General features: G+C 38.9%; 1 protein-coding gene across 1 annotated transcript in view; it reads left to right on the top strand.

Moving 5' to 3' along the window:
- Window positions 1–262: 262 nt before the first annotated feature.
- hs6st1b (heparan sulfate 6-O-sulfotransferase 1b) overlaps window positions 263–15,952 on the top strand; it is a 66,544-nt gene continuing 50,854 nt past the window's right edge. Inside the window, exon 1 of the mRNA XM_039684870.2 lies at window positions 263–1,090. Within this exon, the coding sequence (XP_039540804.1) occupies window positions 570–1,090 (521 nt within the window). The 5' untranslated portion in view covers window positions 263–569. The remainder of the gene's footprint in view (window positions 1,091–15,952) is intronic.

The following is a 15,952-nucleotide window of genomic DNA, read 5'->3' as shown; positions in this document are numbered from 1 at the left end:
ATCTTTTTTTTTTTTTTTTTTTTTTTTTAACGAAGAGGCTGCTTAGGGGGCCTGTGGAATTTTCCAAAGAAAAGATTTTAAAATGTATCATTATATTTCGTGATCTTCGGTATAAATTGTAACAGAGCATATACATTCCACTTTTTTTTTCTTTTTTTAAAAAATAAAAAAAAAGATGCAAACGGGAACTCCAAACGAAGCATTAAAGCCCTTTTTTTAGTGAGAGCTTGATGTGTGTGTGGGGGAAAGTGGGTGTCGCTGTGTAGAATAATTATACGAGACAAGGGAGGTCTTTTCTGACTAGTCGCTTCACAGAGGACTCAACAGGACTCGAGGTCTGAGGACTGCTGTGCCTTCATCTGCAGTACGAGTCCCGTGAACGGATTTGATCTGGATTTTTGACAGATATAGGACCGGTCGAAATGTGGATGTAATGTATCCAAGCACACATTGTTTCGAGATCCCGAACTCTTAAGTGGACCTATGATGATCTGTCTACGAAAAGACGCGAAGGGTGCAAGCCACCACAGAAACCCCGCGAACTGTTGTTGTCTGAGAAATGATAACAAATGAACGACACGGAAAGGAACATGGTTGAAAGGACCAGTAAATTTCTGTTGATCGTCGTCGGATCGGTCTTCTTCATGCTGATTTTGTACCAGTACGTGGCGCCCGGGGTGATAAACTTCGGCTCCCCGCACGGGTACCTTCTCGGCGAAGAGGACATGACCATTTTCCCCACTCCGGATCCGCACTATGTGAAAAAGTACTACTTCCCTATTAAAGATCTAGAACGCAATATCGATTTTGAAATCAAGGGAGAAGACGTGATTGTGTTTCTCCACATCCAAAAGACCGGCGGGACCACCTTCGGGAGACACCTGGTCCAAAATGTTCGACTGGAGCTTCCGTGTGATTGTAGACCGGGGCAGAAGAAGTGTACGTGCTACCGCCCGAACCGAAAGGAGACCTGGCTGTTTTCTCGGTTCTCCACCGGCTGGAGTTGCGGTTTACACGCGGACTGGACCGAGCTCACCAACTGCGTCCCGGGAGTTCTCAACAAAAAAGAGAGCAAGTCGAAAAAAATGAGGTGAGTTTGTTTGTTTGACCCTGCAAGTGCTGAACATCTCTAGGTTGTTTTTTTTTTTTTTAAACGCTTACTGTCGCGAAGAGAGCGTCAAATTTTGGGTTTATCATTGCCTGTAAAGATAACATTAGTGTAAAATCGCCTCAGTAAATCCCCAGTCGTAGGCTACGTAAACAACAGAATTTCTCTAACATTTGCCGAGTTATCGCTTAGAAAACGTTCAAGTCCCCGTTTAGTTACCCAGTCAAGCCTACAGTATCAGTTTCACAAAGGAAAAACATACTGAAACCCGTAACATTTGTTACCGAATTTGAGTTTCATCTGGGCAATTTCACTTCGTTTTTTTTGTTTGTTTCATTTACTGCTTCGGTGCCGCATGGTGTTTCCTGTTTTACCGAAGTTATGCTGCAGGAGTTGAAAGGGACATTCCAAGGGCTTTTCAATTTTGAAAAGTGATTTGGATGTATTTTGTAAAATATACTGTGTATATAGATCAATTTCATCTGTAGTAGTCTCCGGGACATATACCATATAGCCTAAAATATATCCAGATTGAGATGTAACCTAGCATTGCTGTGTCTTTGAAAAGGCTGATGGGAAATAGTTGACAGCTTTGTTAATTTAGTCATTAGTCATGTGTTCAAAGGTAGTGGCACTACAACTCGTTTGTTAGAAAGATATGCTTTGACATGTCCTTGTAATAGTCAATTGTTTTCTCAATGTATCATGGTTGTATGACTGAATTTTTAAGACCTGACAACTCATTTGACACTTGTCCTTAAAGCGTTTACATCCTGAAGAGATTGTCATTATGACAGTAAAAAAAACAACATATTATTAATGGAATATTACATGATTAAGTTCAAACTTTTTTATTTAGTCCCTTGAACTTGACCTAAAGTGGCACAGTAGTAATAGTTTATTCTTCCATCCCTTTGTGTTTAAACTTGTACTTAATTTCTTTGAAAATGGCTCATAGTTTCTGCAAAATTGTATGTAGAACTTTCCAAACTGTTGTATCTTTTTAAAGCAAGAATTTAGTTTATATTTTTGATGAAAGTGATATCACAAGTCAACACAATTGGCTGTATAAACTATGGTATTTTTATGGAAACTGATTACACCCCATGCAGGGCTTGAACCTACACAGGGGTTCAGTTTCTAGTTTTAACCAGTAAGATAGGCTATATCACCCCTATTTCTGCCCTGCATGTAATTTTTTTTTAAAGCTGACTACAAAATGAGTGTTTATTGTCACAATGACTAGAAAACACCAAAGCAGTTTCAGTTTATACACAAGGAAGCTCTCCAGCTGTGTAACCAGTTAACTCAGACGCACAATGGGGTGTGTTTTAGCAGGCCTGCAGGGAGAGCTGAAATAACATGCTGATATCTTGCCATTCTGGACAGCTTAAAAAGACGTCTTTCATGACTTCGCTTTGCGTTTAAAAATCACTGGCGCTAAATGTGATAATGGATACCGTGACTCATGTTCCAGAGTTACTAAGTGCAAGGAAAAGTCATCCTTTCACTTTCCCAGGTGGTTTTCTAAAGGATTTTTTTTTTTTTACTCTGCCGGGGAACTTTGTGGAATGACTGAGCATGCTGTGTACTTTTTAGCAAATGGCCAGTTAACCTCTTAAACCTCTAATTGACATGATGTTTGGAAAAACCTGCACTTTTCAGTCAAGACCCTGTAGATCCACAGGTTTCCCAACCATTGAATTGCCACATTCTGTCAGCTGTAGGCTACTAGGCTGATGAAAATTGGAAATTTCATGGATGGTTATGTCCAATAACTGAAAGAGAGGGTTTAAAAGCTGGCCCAACTAGCCTAATGGGTATCCCGCTGGCTGAGTGCATATCACACATGCCTTGATGCACAAGCCTAAGACTTGCACTACCAAGAGAGCCATCAGTTGTTACTGGCTGATCTCAAAGGCTCCACACCATCAGCCACAGTTACACTTAAACAAGTAGAGCGCCATTCACACTCCCCTGCTGTTGACATGTTTTCAAGACGGAATCGCCATGTGTTCAGTGACTACAAAGTGCTTTATAGAACACAATTCACTGGGTTTTAATAGAGAGATAATGTGACCCTGCAGGAAGGTTAAGTTAAGATCTCTAGGAAAGTTTTAAAAGAGGTAAATACATTGCATATTAAGAAATGTTTGTTCACATGCTAATAAAATTGATTGTATGCACGATATATCAGTACTGTATCCGTTATCATCAGACTATTACATTTATTTTTGCCATCATCAGTCTACTATTTTTTTTTTTTATAAAAACACAATGTAATCTTTAGAAAATCTCACATTGTATATCAATCTCTAGTCGCTGCTCTCTATCTGGCTGACTTGATTCTAACTAGTTGAACCTCCTTCTCTAATGTGTTTTATGGTGGGGGCAGTTGCTTGTTAAGATTATCATAAAATTCAGAGTGAAGGCTCATTATCTGTCCTTCCCCTGGGTAACGTCTTAATGACACACACAAACTTGTGTTTGTGTGTGTGTGTGTGCGCCGATGAGAGAAGGAGAGCAATTTGACTCTCAACCAGAAATAGAATAAGGTTAGTTGCACTTGAGGAAAATGTTGTAACTGATAGTTTGGATGGGGTCTACCGTCTGTGCAGTACTGAATGAACATCGCATGCTGTTACTTGGAGAGGTGTTGTGTAAATGACTCATTTGTGATTTGTGACTGTCTATGAATACTTCGTGTGTCTTGTGTTCATAATAGGCCTTTTCACACTACTGTGTTCAGTAGGGTTGAGTATCGAGAATCGAGTATCGATTGGAACCGAGACTAACTTTTAGTTTTTCCCGGAATCGTTCAAAAGTTAAAATTTCGATTCCTAGTTTCGATATTCACAGTCCGCCGAGCGGAAGAAGAAACCGCTGAACAACACCAACGAAGAAGCGTCTACCGGAAGTGTTGGCATAACCACGCGAGTCGAACATGAGTACCTTACGTCGGCGATCCAAAGTGTGGCTTCACTTTTCTAAAAATAACGAAATCTTGGCAAAATGCAAAATTTGTGACAAAAGGAGTATTTTTACAGAAGGAGTATTTCCTTCAGAAAGGATTATTTCCTTCAGAAAGGCCGTTGGTTAGCAAGGTTAGCTAAACTTTTTTGACCCTGCCTCTTAAAGAATCGGAATCGAGAATATTTAGGAATCGGAATCGGAATCAGAATCGTTCAAATTCAAACGATACCCAACCCTACTGTTCAGGTTCAAGCTCCAAGTTTTAAATAGTATTGTAAAAAACTTCTGTTGTAGCCTGTATCTGTGGCTGTCCCTATAGCATGGGATTGTTTCAAATTCAGCACAGATTCTTCTAAAGACACCAATCTCATTTACAATCATTAATTGAGTGTTGTGGAACAAGAAAAAAAAGGTGTTGTAATATTCCGACACATATTTTGTGATTTACTATAAGTGCTTAACCTAAGTAACTATAATGATAACAACATGGATTTTGTGAGAAGGGGAGGAAAATGGAAAATATAAGTAGTATTAGTGTCCAAAACTTGTGCCACAATGTAAGGTTGATGACAGGGTGCCTGTTAAGGTGTTTTGGATGGTAGGTAGGGCTGCAACGATTCGTCGACAAAAAATGATAATAGAAATAGTCGACAATGAATTTAATTGTCGAAGTTGTCGGCAGACATGTTTTTTTCCCGATCGAGGCGTCTCTCTTCATTACAACCTCTGCCGAGAGTCGCACATGTGCATTAGCTTCTCTCTGCTGAGCGATAACATACAGAAATGGCGGTGTCCAACACAGCAGCTGCGAGTACCAAAGCATCTAAAGTTTGGGAGCATTTTAGCCTTGATATAGCGAATAAAAAGATTACCAGCATGGTTTGCAAAGCAGTCCTTGCGTATCACGGCAGCACCTCGGTGATGCACGAAAATTTAAAGAGAAATTACGTCAGATAGTTGACTCGCCTCGGTAAGATTTAAATAACATGAAAGCCAGTACGTTTTGTTTTGGATGTACATTGTACTTTTATAAGCGTATTTTCGGTATTCAGACGACTCTGAAAACTTATTTTAAAAGCGTTAGATTTCATATGTTGAGACGAGTTGTAAAGTTCTTTGGCAACGGATTGACAACTGTATGTATCTCACAAAAAGCACTTAATATTTTTGTTAACTGTTGCTGCTAATGCGCCTGCCCCTGGTTTACAGGAAGAAAACGTTTACTTGATTTTAATTGATTTTTTTTCTTATAAAATAAATGTGGCTGTCCTTTATAAAAATGATAGAGTTTCTCTATTTATTTATTTTTGTCTACACTGACCGAACACTGTGCCTAATTGGTTTTAGATAGGGCATTTTAATTTACTTTTAGTATGAATCGGCCTATCAGCAGCAAAGTTCAATGAAATATGCATTTTTCATTGAAGTACCCCCTTCTTTCTTGTGTTTACTATAATTTTTCACAGAATTAAAGCAATCTCATGCTAAATTTTTGAAAAATTGAATAATTATTCAATTAGTCGCTAATCGTACCAATAGTCGGTGACTAGTCGACTATTAAAATAGTCGTTATTTGCAGACCTATTGCTAGGTGGGTTCTTATAGTCCAGGTCAAAACAGTCCATCTGCTGGTGTGTGCTTCGTTTTAAGTCTATAGGTTGTTGGTTTTTTCTCCTCACTCATTTTTAATATTGGTCTGAGGGGATTTGGAAGTCTGATAAAAGATAAATAGTAATCAACAAGTCGAATTATCGGGGTATTAATCGTGTCAATAACGCAAACTGTGGACATTGCATGCTTGATGCTTAGCGTTTTGTAGACCACTCTGCATTCTGCCTGTGCTTAATCCATCACCCACACACACCATGCTAGTTTTCACCTATAAGCAAGCAGCTATTGACAGCTTTAAGTCCAATCTGTCTGTACCCCTTGGCAACAGACTGTTTACATCGTCTGCATGTCATGAGAGTTGCTTATCTCAACGATTATATAGGAAACTGCAGTTAAAATGGAGGCATGGCATCCATAAACCTTACCGTTATCAGATAATTAGATTATGTATGTTGCAATGTTATTTATGAATCTATATGTATCTAACTTAAGTAGCACCACACCTCTCTTCTCCCTGGGCTGCTGATGTGCAGTTCAAAGTGGAGATGTGATGAAACGCTGGTTGTCATAGATCTGGATCAGGCGGGATGGTGACATAGATTTAGACAGAGCTGCTTTTGTGCTAAATTTGGGTCTCGGGCTCCACTGGGAACTGTTCAGGGATATTATGTCTAGGTAAGGTCTCTTTGTAGCTTGAATGATTATAAGAGGATTTGTTCTGGACATAAATGCTGATAATAATCAGTACAGCACATCTTCAGCCTGATTTTTCCACCGCCGCTATTATGGAACTAATGTGAAGCACAGGTCTATTATGAATTTCTTTGCAGTATTTATGGTGCTTGTGACGTTTTGTGATGAATACTTAGCCCACTAGAGTCAAATGGCTATTTCTGGAAGACTTTCACTGACTAATAGGTTTTAGTCGAAGATGTAGCCTTCTGTATGAATAAAGCAATTTGTGTATTTATTTAAACTAAAGGAGACTGTTAACGTAATACTGTAATACAACAGAAATGTCTGTCGGCTTTCCTATTTGTCCTTTTATGTAGTTATAACGTGTGTGTTTGGAACGATATCTGCATCATTATCAACAAATAGATACCATCTGAAATGTAATATTTCATATGAACAACTTTAGAGAGGTAAAAATGTTAATTAATAGTTTTAGTTTCATAGGATATTGAATTAATTGAGTTTATTTTACTGTATTTAATTCCATTAAATTTGTTTATATACCTCATGTCACATTATTAATGGTTTTATTCTGATCTGTGATGACATTTTTGACTAATCAGCCTAAAAATAATAAACTTCAAAATGGGAAAATAATGAGTTCTGTAATTTAATCTTACGTAATCATAACATTTTTGTAATGGTTAATACATTTTTCTTTTCTTTTTTTGAGAAGTGTTTTTCAGTTTATAGGATTGAGGTGTGATTGATCCATTTGCTTTATTTATTTATTTATTGGAGTACGTATGAAAAATGACTCTTTCTATGTTAGCGGATTTTAAAATGTAATTTATTCCTGTAAGCTGAATTTTCAACAGTCTTTACTCCAGTCTTCAGTGTCACATGGTCCTATACAAACATATATAATTTAAAGGATTCATAAAGATTTTAGCCTTTTGGGAACTGGTAAAATATAATATAATACAAAAAAATTGCAGTTTATATGTTGCTTGCAAAAAAATGTTATAATGATGTAGTTGTGGCGTTTACCAGTAGGGCCTAACGACTGAACAGAACCAGTTGAAAAATTAATACAATGATCAATGACACAGAGGGGGTCACAAAGGTTAAATAGACTCTGACTGGGTGAATCCTCTTTGCCGCACTGGTGTAATCTTGAAGAAGGTGCATGGTTTGGTAATAGTGGTGCTGGCTGCAGGATGTGATTTACTGTGAGCCAGAGAGACAGGACAGCAGCCTGTGAGGGAACAGGCCAGCGGTAAGCCACTAACTACCTGTCCGCTGAGACAAATGAGGGCCAAATTCTCACAGACTTTCCCCTGCTCTTATTTTTGTTGTTGTGCTCATTACCTCCCTCGCTGTATCTACTCCGGCTCTTTCTTTCCACTTCATAGCTATTCTCTTCCTGTTCTTCTCTGCGAGCATGACTGAAATGTCTCCTTTAATGTAAAACTCCACAATTATGACCATCTTTTATGTTGCTTGCGTAGTAAAATGATTCTGGCACTATAAGGAAAAGTCTATAAATTATGGTTACCTGGCATGTGAGTTTAATGCAGAAGTCTTGGCATGGATTTCCTGTGGCAGGCAAGAAACTGGATGAGCTCTGGATGAGCAGTGGTCTGTAGCGGTCGTCGCTAAATTGAATCAGATGCTGACAGGCTGTGATGGCTCATGGTTCAGTGAGAGCCACTCAGACACAATTTGGAGGTATTGGAGGACTTTTCTGTTCAACCTCACTCATTCTTGCATTGATTTATCTTAAGAGATACTGTACCTGTGTTGAGCTGATGTTATCCAGATTTTTCACTGATATCACTCATTCAGACCCTTTACTGGGCCTCGTGGTCATTCCAACAACCAAAATGTTTGATTTATTGGTGCACGATATATATTACAGGTCAATATAATATCGGCCGATGTCAAAATAGGGCCGATGTGAACAGGCCTATAATCATTCCTGTGTATTTGACATTACATACATTACGGGCACAAGTCCTGTCAGTTTAAAACATCAAGCTCAAGAAGACTGGAACTTGCGTGCTGTTTTCTGTCAGTTTTAGGCATATTTTTTGCCTAAAACTGACCGAAAATTTGACCGGTGAGGGATGTAGATGACTGACTACTGCGCTTGTTTAACTGAGAGAACGTGTTGAGACACGTTTCTGTGTTGAGACAAGTGCGATGTCATAAACTGCCTGGATAATCACAAAACGTGTGCCGTGATCCGATAATGACACGTCTGATTCACAAACTTATGACTCCTTTGAACCGATTCACTATAATGAATTTTTAAAACTGATCTGTCCAACACTGAACTCAAGAGACTTAAATCGGAAACACTTTACATTAAGGTTCCATTTATTAAAGTCTAGTTAACTACATTAGTTAGCATTCTATTAATATTAGTTTCTATGCAGATTTATTCCATGAAAAAAACACCCCAGTCATTCCAGAATCCAGAATGATTCATTCTTTCCAAAAAGTACAATTCAAGTCATCCGGTGAAATTGATTTTCTATCGCAATATATATATATCGATATCAACACCGGTAATTATTGGTATCGGCCATAACAGCAATATTAATATCGGTTATCAGTATCGGCCACAATTTTCACATCGGTGCATCACTAGTTTGATTTTTACGTGACATTTGATGTAATTTGTACATAATTCTTCGAGTAATGTGGAATTTAATAGGTTTTTCTTCTCTCAAACTCAAATCCGTTTAGTTTTTTGTAGTCTGAACACTGAACAGATAATGAAATTAGATTCAAAAACAGAGTTTGTTAGTGCATCTCAGTCTGAACAACTTTTGTCCTTTTTACGATGAATCTGGATTTGGTTAACTGGCCTCATGAAAAACATAATCAAAGGCAGTTCATCAATTGCACATTTCTTGGCCATTCCGCATTGAATTGGATGTGGTGTTTGCAAAGTTCAAAACCTTTGATTGTGGTAAAACCCAGTATTAAGGTTAGTTGGTCAGAGGATACACCTGAACTTTGGAACGTTAGCTGTGTCAGTGACCGTACATTGCATGATAGCGCACAGCCACGTCCATATGAGCTGGGACAGCCTTAGTGTGTTAATCCAATCAGATCAGCGAGGGATTAGAGGCCGTTGTCTCCGAAGAAAACCATGGAGTTATGCTAATCTCTTTAGCGATGTGTGCTGGGCCATTGCATCTCTCTCTCTCATGAGATGGAGACAGACAGTTGGTTCCTGTGTTTACATGGGGTAATTTCATACAAAAAAGAACATCCACCATGATGTAGCATTTTTTTTGAAAACATCTTAATGCCAATTCACACTGAACTGACAGACGCCGACCAACAGCTACAAACACTTTGTCCGGTTTTGTCAGATCAGTGCGTTAACCCTGTCTGTTGTCGTTGGTCAGAGCTTGTGTTCACCAATTGAACATGTTGAATCTGTTTTTTAGGGTCGTGGATTTTTTTTTTTATACATATGCCACAACCATGGCTGCATTTCCCAAAAGCATCGTAAGTCTAAGTTTATCGTAGAGACCAATGGTGGCAATTGTTCTACGATCAACTTAGGCTTACGATGCTTTTGGGAAACACCGCCCAGTATAGTTTGATTCCTAAATTAATTAATATGATGAGTCGGTTCTTTTTAGTGAACCAGAAACCTACTGTGCAATCGGTTTCCTGAATGCATGAATCTTAAGAGTTGGCTCATTTTAGTGAATCAAAAACGTAGAAAATCGTTATCGGTACCACTTTAGTTTAGGGTCCAATTCTCACTATTAACTAGTTGCTTATTAGCATACCTATTACTTGTTTATTAGTACTTATAAAGCACATTTTGCCCACATAAAGCACCTTTAATCCTACACAATACCTAAATTTAACAACTACCTTACTAACAATTAATTTGAGGCAAAAGTTGTGGTTAATAGTTGATGATAATTTGACCCTAAATTAAAGTGTGACCAAATTATTGTATTATTTGGGAATGCAATTGTATTTTTCACTAATGTTTATTTCCGACAATCACTAAGTAACCAATAATTTCAATAATCGTTACTGGAAGTGTTATCGGGTTCAGAGCAATGGGCTCTATGCACGGCGTTATTTCCGGTGAAGGATTAAGGATGCTCGATAACTTCCGCCGATCATAGAGTCCAATGCAATACCGAGAATTTATATTGAATTTTATACTCCATGGTTATACTAATGAAACGTTAGTCACAAAAACAGATAAAACAGACACCCCTCGTTGTGTTTATGCTTCTTTTTAAAATTATATTAAATAAACATAACTATATATAAAATTACATCTAAACGTATATACGTTTCGTTTCAAAGACGGGAGGACAGTAAATATTGAAGACTCTGCCATAATCCCGTTTTCTTCGGTTTTCCTCCGCTTTAATCTACACAACCGGAAATGGACGAGCATCCTTACGTCAAATGCGGAGCTTATGCGTGCATATAGCCCATTAAATTCTTTACTATTTTGATCCCAACTCTGTTGCGTAAAAGGCTTAATCGGCTCGGTTTTAACGTTTTTTTTTTGCTCAAATATGAAACTCTTGTCTGTACCAAAATGAGAATCACTTTAATATCTTATTCAGCATGAAAGTTGAAATTGATGCTTACAAATGCGTCACACTTTTAATGGCAAAAAGTCCTGCTCGAATACGCCCTGCGTTGCCTCAGTGACTAGATGACTGATGTTCACATCATCTGCCGGGACTCAGTGCTGTATGAAATTGAATTCAGGGAAAGCGAAGACCGCAAGATGGGGATTTAGTAGCTGATCATTGTATTCTACTAGGGAGAGAAATGTTATCAGTTACTTCCTTCGGGAAAAGCAGGCTTAATCTGAGGCAAACATATACGGACTTCACCACTCAGGAAGTACACGAAAACTGATCGATCTGCCAAACAAAAGACTTTCTCATGATCTGTGTTCCTGTCGTTCTCATCAAGGACATTAGGGGGATGAGGAATGTATGTTGGCAATAATGACAGTCATGCTCTTCCATTTTTTAATTCCCTTGGCCTCCTTTGTCTCGATGTGTGAGATGTCTGCGGTTGAATGACATCTCACTTAGCACGTGTTCAGATCTATACCGGTGCGCTCAGGAAATGGGCCGTCCTGCCATCTTGCACTTGATTGATGCTCTACAAGGGCAAATTACAAGGTAATGAGTGGTTAGCAGGAGACACTCTTTAATTATGGCCTGATGGTCTCGAGTGAGTCTGAAGGACAACTATGGATTATTGCGTGCCTGTTTCTGTGTCTGGATTTTTCAAGTAGCTACTGGTCACCGTTTCACACTTTCCCCTGTATTTTTAGTCGATTCCAAATCTGGAGGCCCATTTCAAGGCGGACAAATAATAGCCCTGGGGCCTATTATGACAATGACGTGCAATCTGTCTCTTTCCACCGAATGGACGGAAGGACGCAAGCCGACTGCAGAGATGCAGCTCCTGCTAGCTGAGATACCCTCATTAAAAGTGGTCTTAATAAAACATGTGGAAATAGGTGATGAAGGAGAGCAGTTTGTGCGGGAACGATGACCGAATCAAAGCTGTGACCAAATGGTAGTTCCCAGTGGGATTTCATTATCGAATTGTCAAGCACATGTCAACATATTTGCACATGCACACTTAGTGGTTCATGTAGGAGGAGTTGTTTTTTGCTTTTGCTTTTTTTGCCTACATTAGGACGTCATTGGTGACATTTGGCAACACAAGCTGTTACACATAATTGTGCCTGCACAGAATCTGCACACTTTTTCCCAGCATTTTCCTCACTGATTGTGGAGAAAAATCAGGTGCATTTAGTTCAATTATGTCTGTTTTGCTCTTTTGCTTCTTTAGTGAGAATTTTGCATCGATTTTTGCAATGTGCACATCCGCGATTCAGTCTTAAACAGCAGCAGGTTTATTAGGCTGCTGTCACTTTGTCATTAATGTTAATCAAACAATAAAATACAAAGATTTGCAGCTTTAACAAAGGTTAATTACATTTAATTTATACAGTGAGTACTATGCAGTGTTATTTTACATTTGATTATTCAATTTCTGTACCTGAATGCTGTTATGTTTACAAAACCACAGCAACCATTCTAAAATGATTAATTCTTTACTAATAGAGGTAGTCGTGTTTGATTTTATTAATTGTTTTTATATCCCAATATATATCACAGAAAAACTAAGTATCACTATGTCTGTTTTTCCCAATATCGTACAGCCTTACCATTAGGGTTGGGTATCGAGAATTGAGTATCGATTGGAACCGGGACTAACTTTTCGTTTTTCCCGGAATTGCTCAAAAGTTAAAATTTCGATTCCTAGTTTCGATATTCACAGTCCGCTGACCGGAAGAAGAAACCGCTGAACTACACCAAGGAAGAAGCGTCTACCAGAAGTGTTGGAATAACCACGCGAGTCGAACATGAGTAGCTTATGTCGGTGGTCTAAAGTGTGGCTTCACTTTTCTAAAAATAACGAAATCAAAATTTGTGACAAAAGGAGTATTTGTGACAGAAGGAGTATTTCCTTCAGAAAGGCCGTTGGTTAGCAAGGTTAGCTAAACTTTTTTTGACCCTGCCTCTTAAAAGAATCGGAATCAAGAATCTTTAGGAACCAGAATCGAAACAAGGAATCGGAATCAGAATCGTTCAAATTCAAACGATACCCAACCCTACTTACCATTGAGTATGGGCTCTGCAGTGAGGGACAGCCTGGGTAACATGCTATAGTGGAGAAGAACAAAGTTGTCGCAAAGTTCCCGTGTAGTTGTTATAAAGCACGGTTGGTTCTAATTCATTGGATTCACTCTTTTGCAGACGTTCACCTCCCACTGCCACTTAATATGCTCAGCCCGTCAACACACATATAGAAATTCCAGGCTCCCTCTGGCTGCTTTCTGGCTTTACAGTAAATCCTGAACACAGATCCTGCAACACTGCACCAGATTGATTCCTTTTGCATGCTGTAAATCTTCCCACACCCCTTCTAATGCCCTGAGAACTGAACTGGGAGAGATGCCTCTTCATTACCCCAACAGCGGGGCATCCGAACCAACCTGTGACACAGCCGAGTCTCAGCACAAACCGCATCTGTTATCCCAGAAGATGTTAAGTAAAGAAAAGGAAAGGCTGAGCGTGTGGAAAACGATAATTTGCCTTGAATCTGAAGGGTTTGTTTTTCCCTTGTTGTTGCTGAGCAGATGTCTTCAGCCAGTGAGAATTGGATTCTGTAAAATCTGGGCTGGCATTGTGTTATTAGACATCTGGATGCTGTTGTCTGATATTTGGCTGTGCAGCAGTTGAGGGCTTAAAACCAGCAAATTTTTCAATTTTTAGCCTCTTGCGCCCATAGTTGAAACAGCAGAAACATCTAAACGCTTGAAGGAACATCTGAGAGATTGATGGAGATGGAGCATATGCTGGGAAAACAAAAGCTTCAACTTGAATTTTAAGGCTTTCCACCTCCCTGATTTGAAACATAAACCTAGTGGGATTGGGAGGGAGGGAAAACCAATGCACACATCACTGGAGATATTATTACCCATTTATGGTACTATTTATACCTCCACTGGGCCATGCTGAGCACTGAGGGGAAGTGAGGTCATATATGTTGAGATTGCTGGAGGCTGGTTTACATTCTCCTGAACATGTTTTATTTATTAATACTATGATGGAGGTCAGTAACCAGCGCTTTTCTGCACATATCCAGCATGGTGTTGGAGGCGGCGAGTGCACCGGCTCGCCTGCAGCGAGTTGAGGGATGTGGGTGGGTTTTGGTTTATGCTCTTACCTGGACATGGATCAGCAAGGCAACAAGCCGTACAGGCTTTCAGTGGTTTGAGCTGTGAGAGCATGCCCATGGGTTGGTGTTGGTGTTGAAATTGAAGGAGAAAAAGAGAGAGATGAGTGATAAATAGATACTTCTAACTAGGGCTGAACGATTTTGGAAAATAATCTAATTGCGGTTTTTTTAGCCAATATTGCGATTGCGATTTAATATGCGATTTAAAAAAAAAAGTTATTTACCTTCTGTATTAGTCGACAAAGACAAGCAATAAATAATTGTATAGTATGGATGGGAATCTTTAGATAGCTCATGATTCGATCTACTTTTTTTCTTATTAATTAATCTTAATAACTCTTAAAATATGAATTTAATTACATGTGTAAAAACACATACTTTAAAAAATAAATATATAAAAAAACATTTAATTAAAGCAATTACATGTTAAGAATTTTAAATAGGCTATATAAAATAATATAGCTTCAAAATATAAAAGCTAGTAAATAAAGAGAAACAAACAAAAAAAACATTACAAGCAATAAAGAAAGAGTGGTCTCAGTATTTATAAGTAGGCTGTCTGAATGTTTTTCATTCAAGAGCTGGAGTGATTTCCCCTCAGTTTAAATACGATAAGCTGCATTCACACTAATGCATATATCTCTTTTCAAATTGTAAATGTGGTTTGTCCTGTTGGTTTAAGATATAACTGACCGTGTTTACATTAATTTCGCGTCATAAAAGCATTTTGACATGCAAGTACATTTACCAATGAGTCGCTCACGGCCGCATGCACGAGCGCTCTTCACAAAGCATGCGTTAGTATTTTAAAATGAAAGCAGCCTTCTCAGTGATTTTCATAGTTTTAATATATAAGCCAACTGCATTCCAAAAGACATAAATAATGCCTCTGTGAAGCATTTGTAAAGAAAATTCCCGCGGGAGAGAACGCGCACTGCAAGTGTAATACGTTATAACATCAAGCAAAGCGGCAAAACCTGTTCAATGAAGCCCGCGAATGTCCTTGTAATTCGGTTCAGTCCCGAACTTTATGAAATAACGTTACTATGTTTTGGAAGGTTCGAGCGGTGTCGTGTGTGTGTGTGTGTGTGTGAGTGAGGAAGAGAGAGAGCGAGAAAATAGAAGCAAGCAGATTCAGAACGCGGTTCGTTTCTAAAGCACGCGCAGCGTCATCACGCATCTGTGTTTAAAAACTATAAGCTCATACTCGATTCTGAAATTCTCTGAATCGATCCAGGATTGTTGAGGAGAGGAGAGAATAAATAACACAATAAACTGTTCTTTTCTGAACGCCAGACCGCGTAGCGTGGCAAGTTGATGCTTTATCTTGCAGACTGCTTTTCTCTCGCGTGTCACGTGACCAGTATAATCGCAGCTCTTGCGATTACAAAATCGCGTTTCATCATATCGCGATTTTATCGCAAATGCAATTAATCGTTCAGCCCTACTTCTAACCACATTGATGAAAAGATTTACAGTGACCTCCAAAACTGTCTGAAGAGTAATTGTGGTAAAAGATTAATGGTCTGTTGCCTCCCTTCAAAATCACAAAAAGGGATTGGTTGCAAGACCATCTACACTCACCGGCCACTTTATTAGGTACCCCATGCTAGTAACGGGTTGGACCCCCTTTTGCCTTCAGAACTGCCTCAATTCTTCGTGGCATAGATTCAACAAGGTGCTGGAAGCATTCCTCAGGGAGTTTGGTCCATATTGACATGATGGCATCACACAGTTGCCGCAGATTTG

This window comes from Pimephales promelas, chromosome 22 (genome assembly GCF_988280905.1).
Source record: "Pimephales promelas chromosome 22, fPimPro1.hap1.1, whole genome shotgun sequence".
Lineage (NCBI taxonomy): Eukaryota > Metazoa > Chordata > Actinopteri > Cypriniformes > Leuciscidae > Pimephales > Pimephales promelas.
This window is presented reverse-complemented; position numbering and strand designations above follow the sequence as displayed.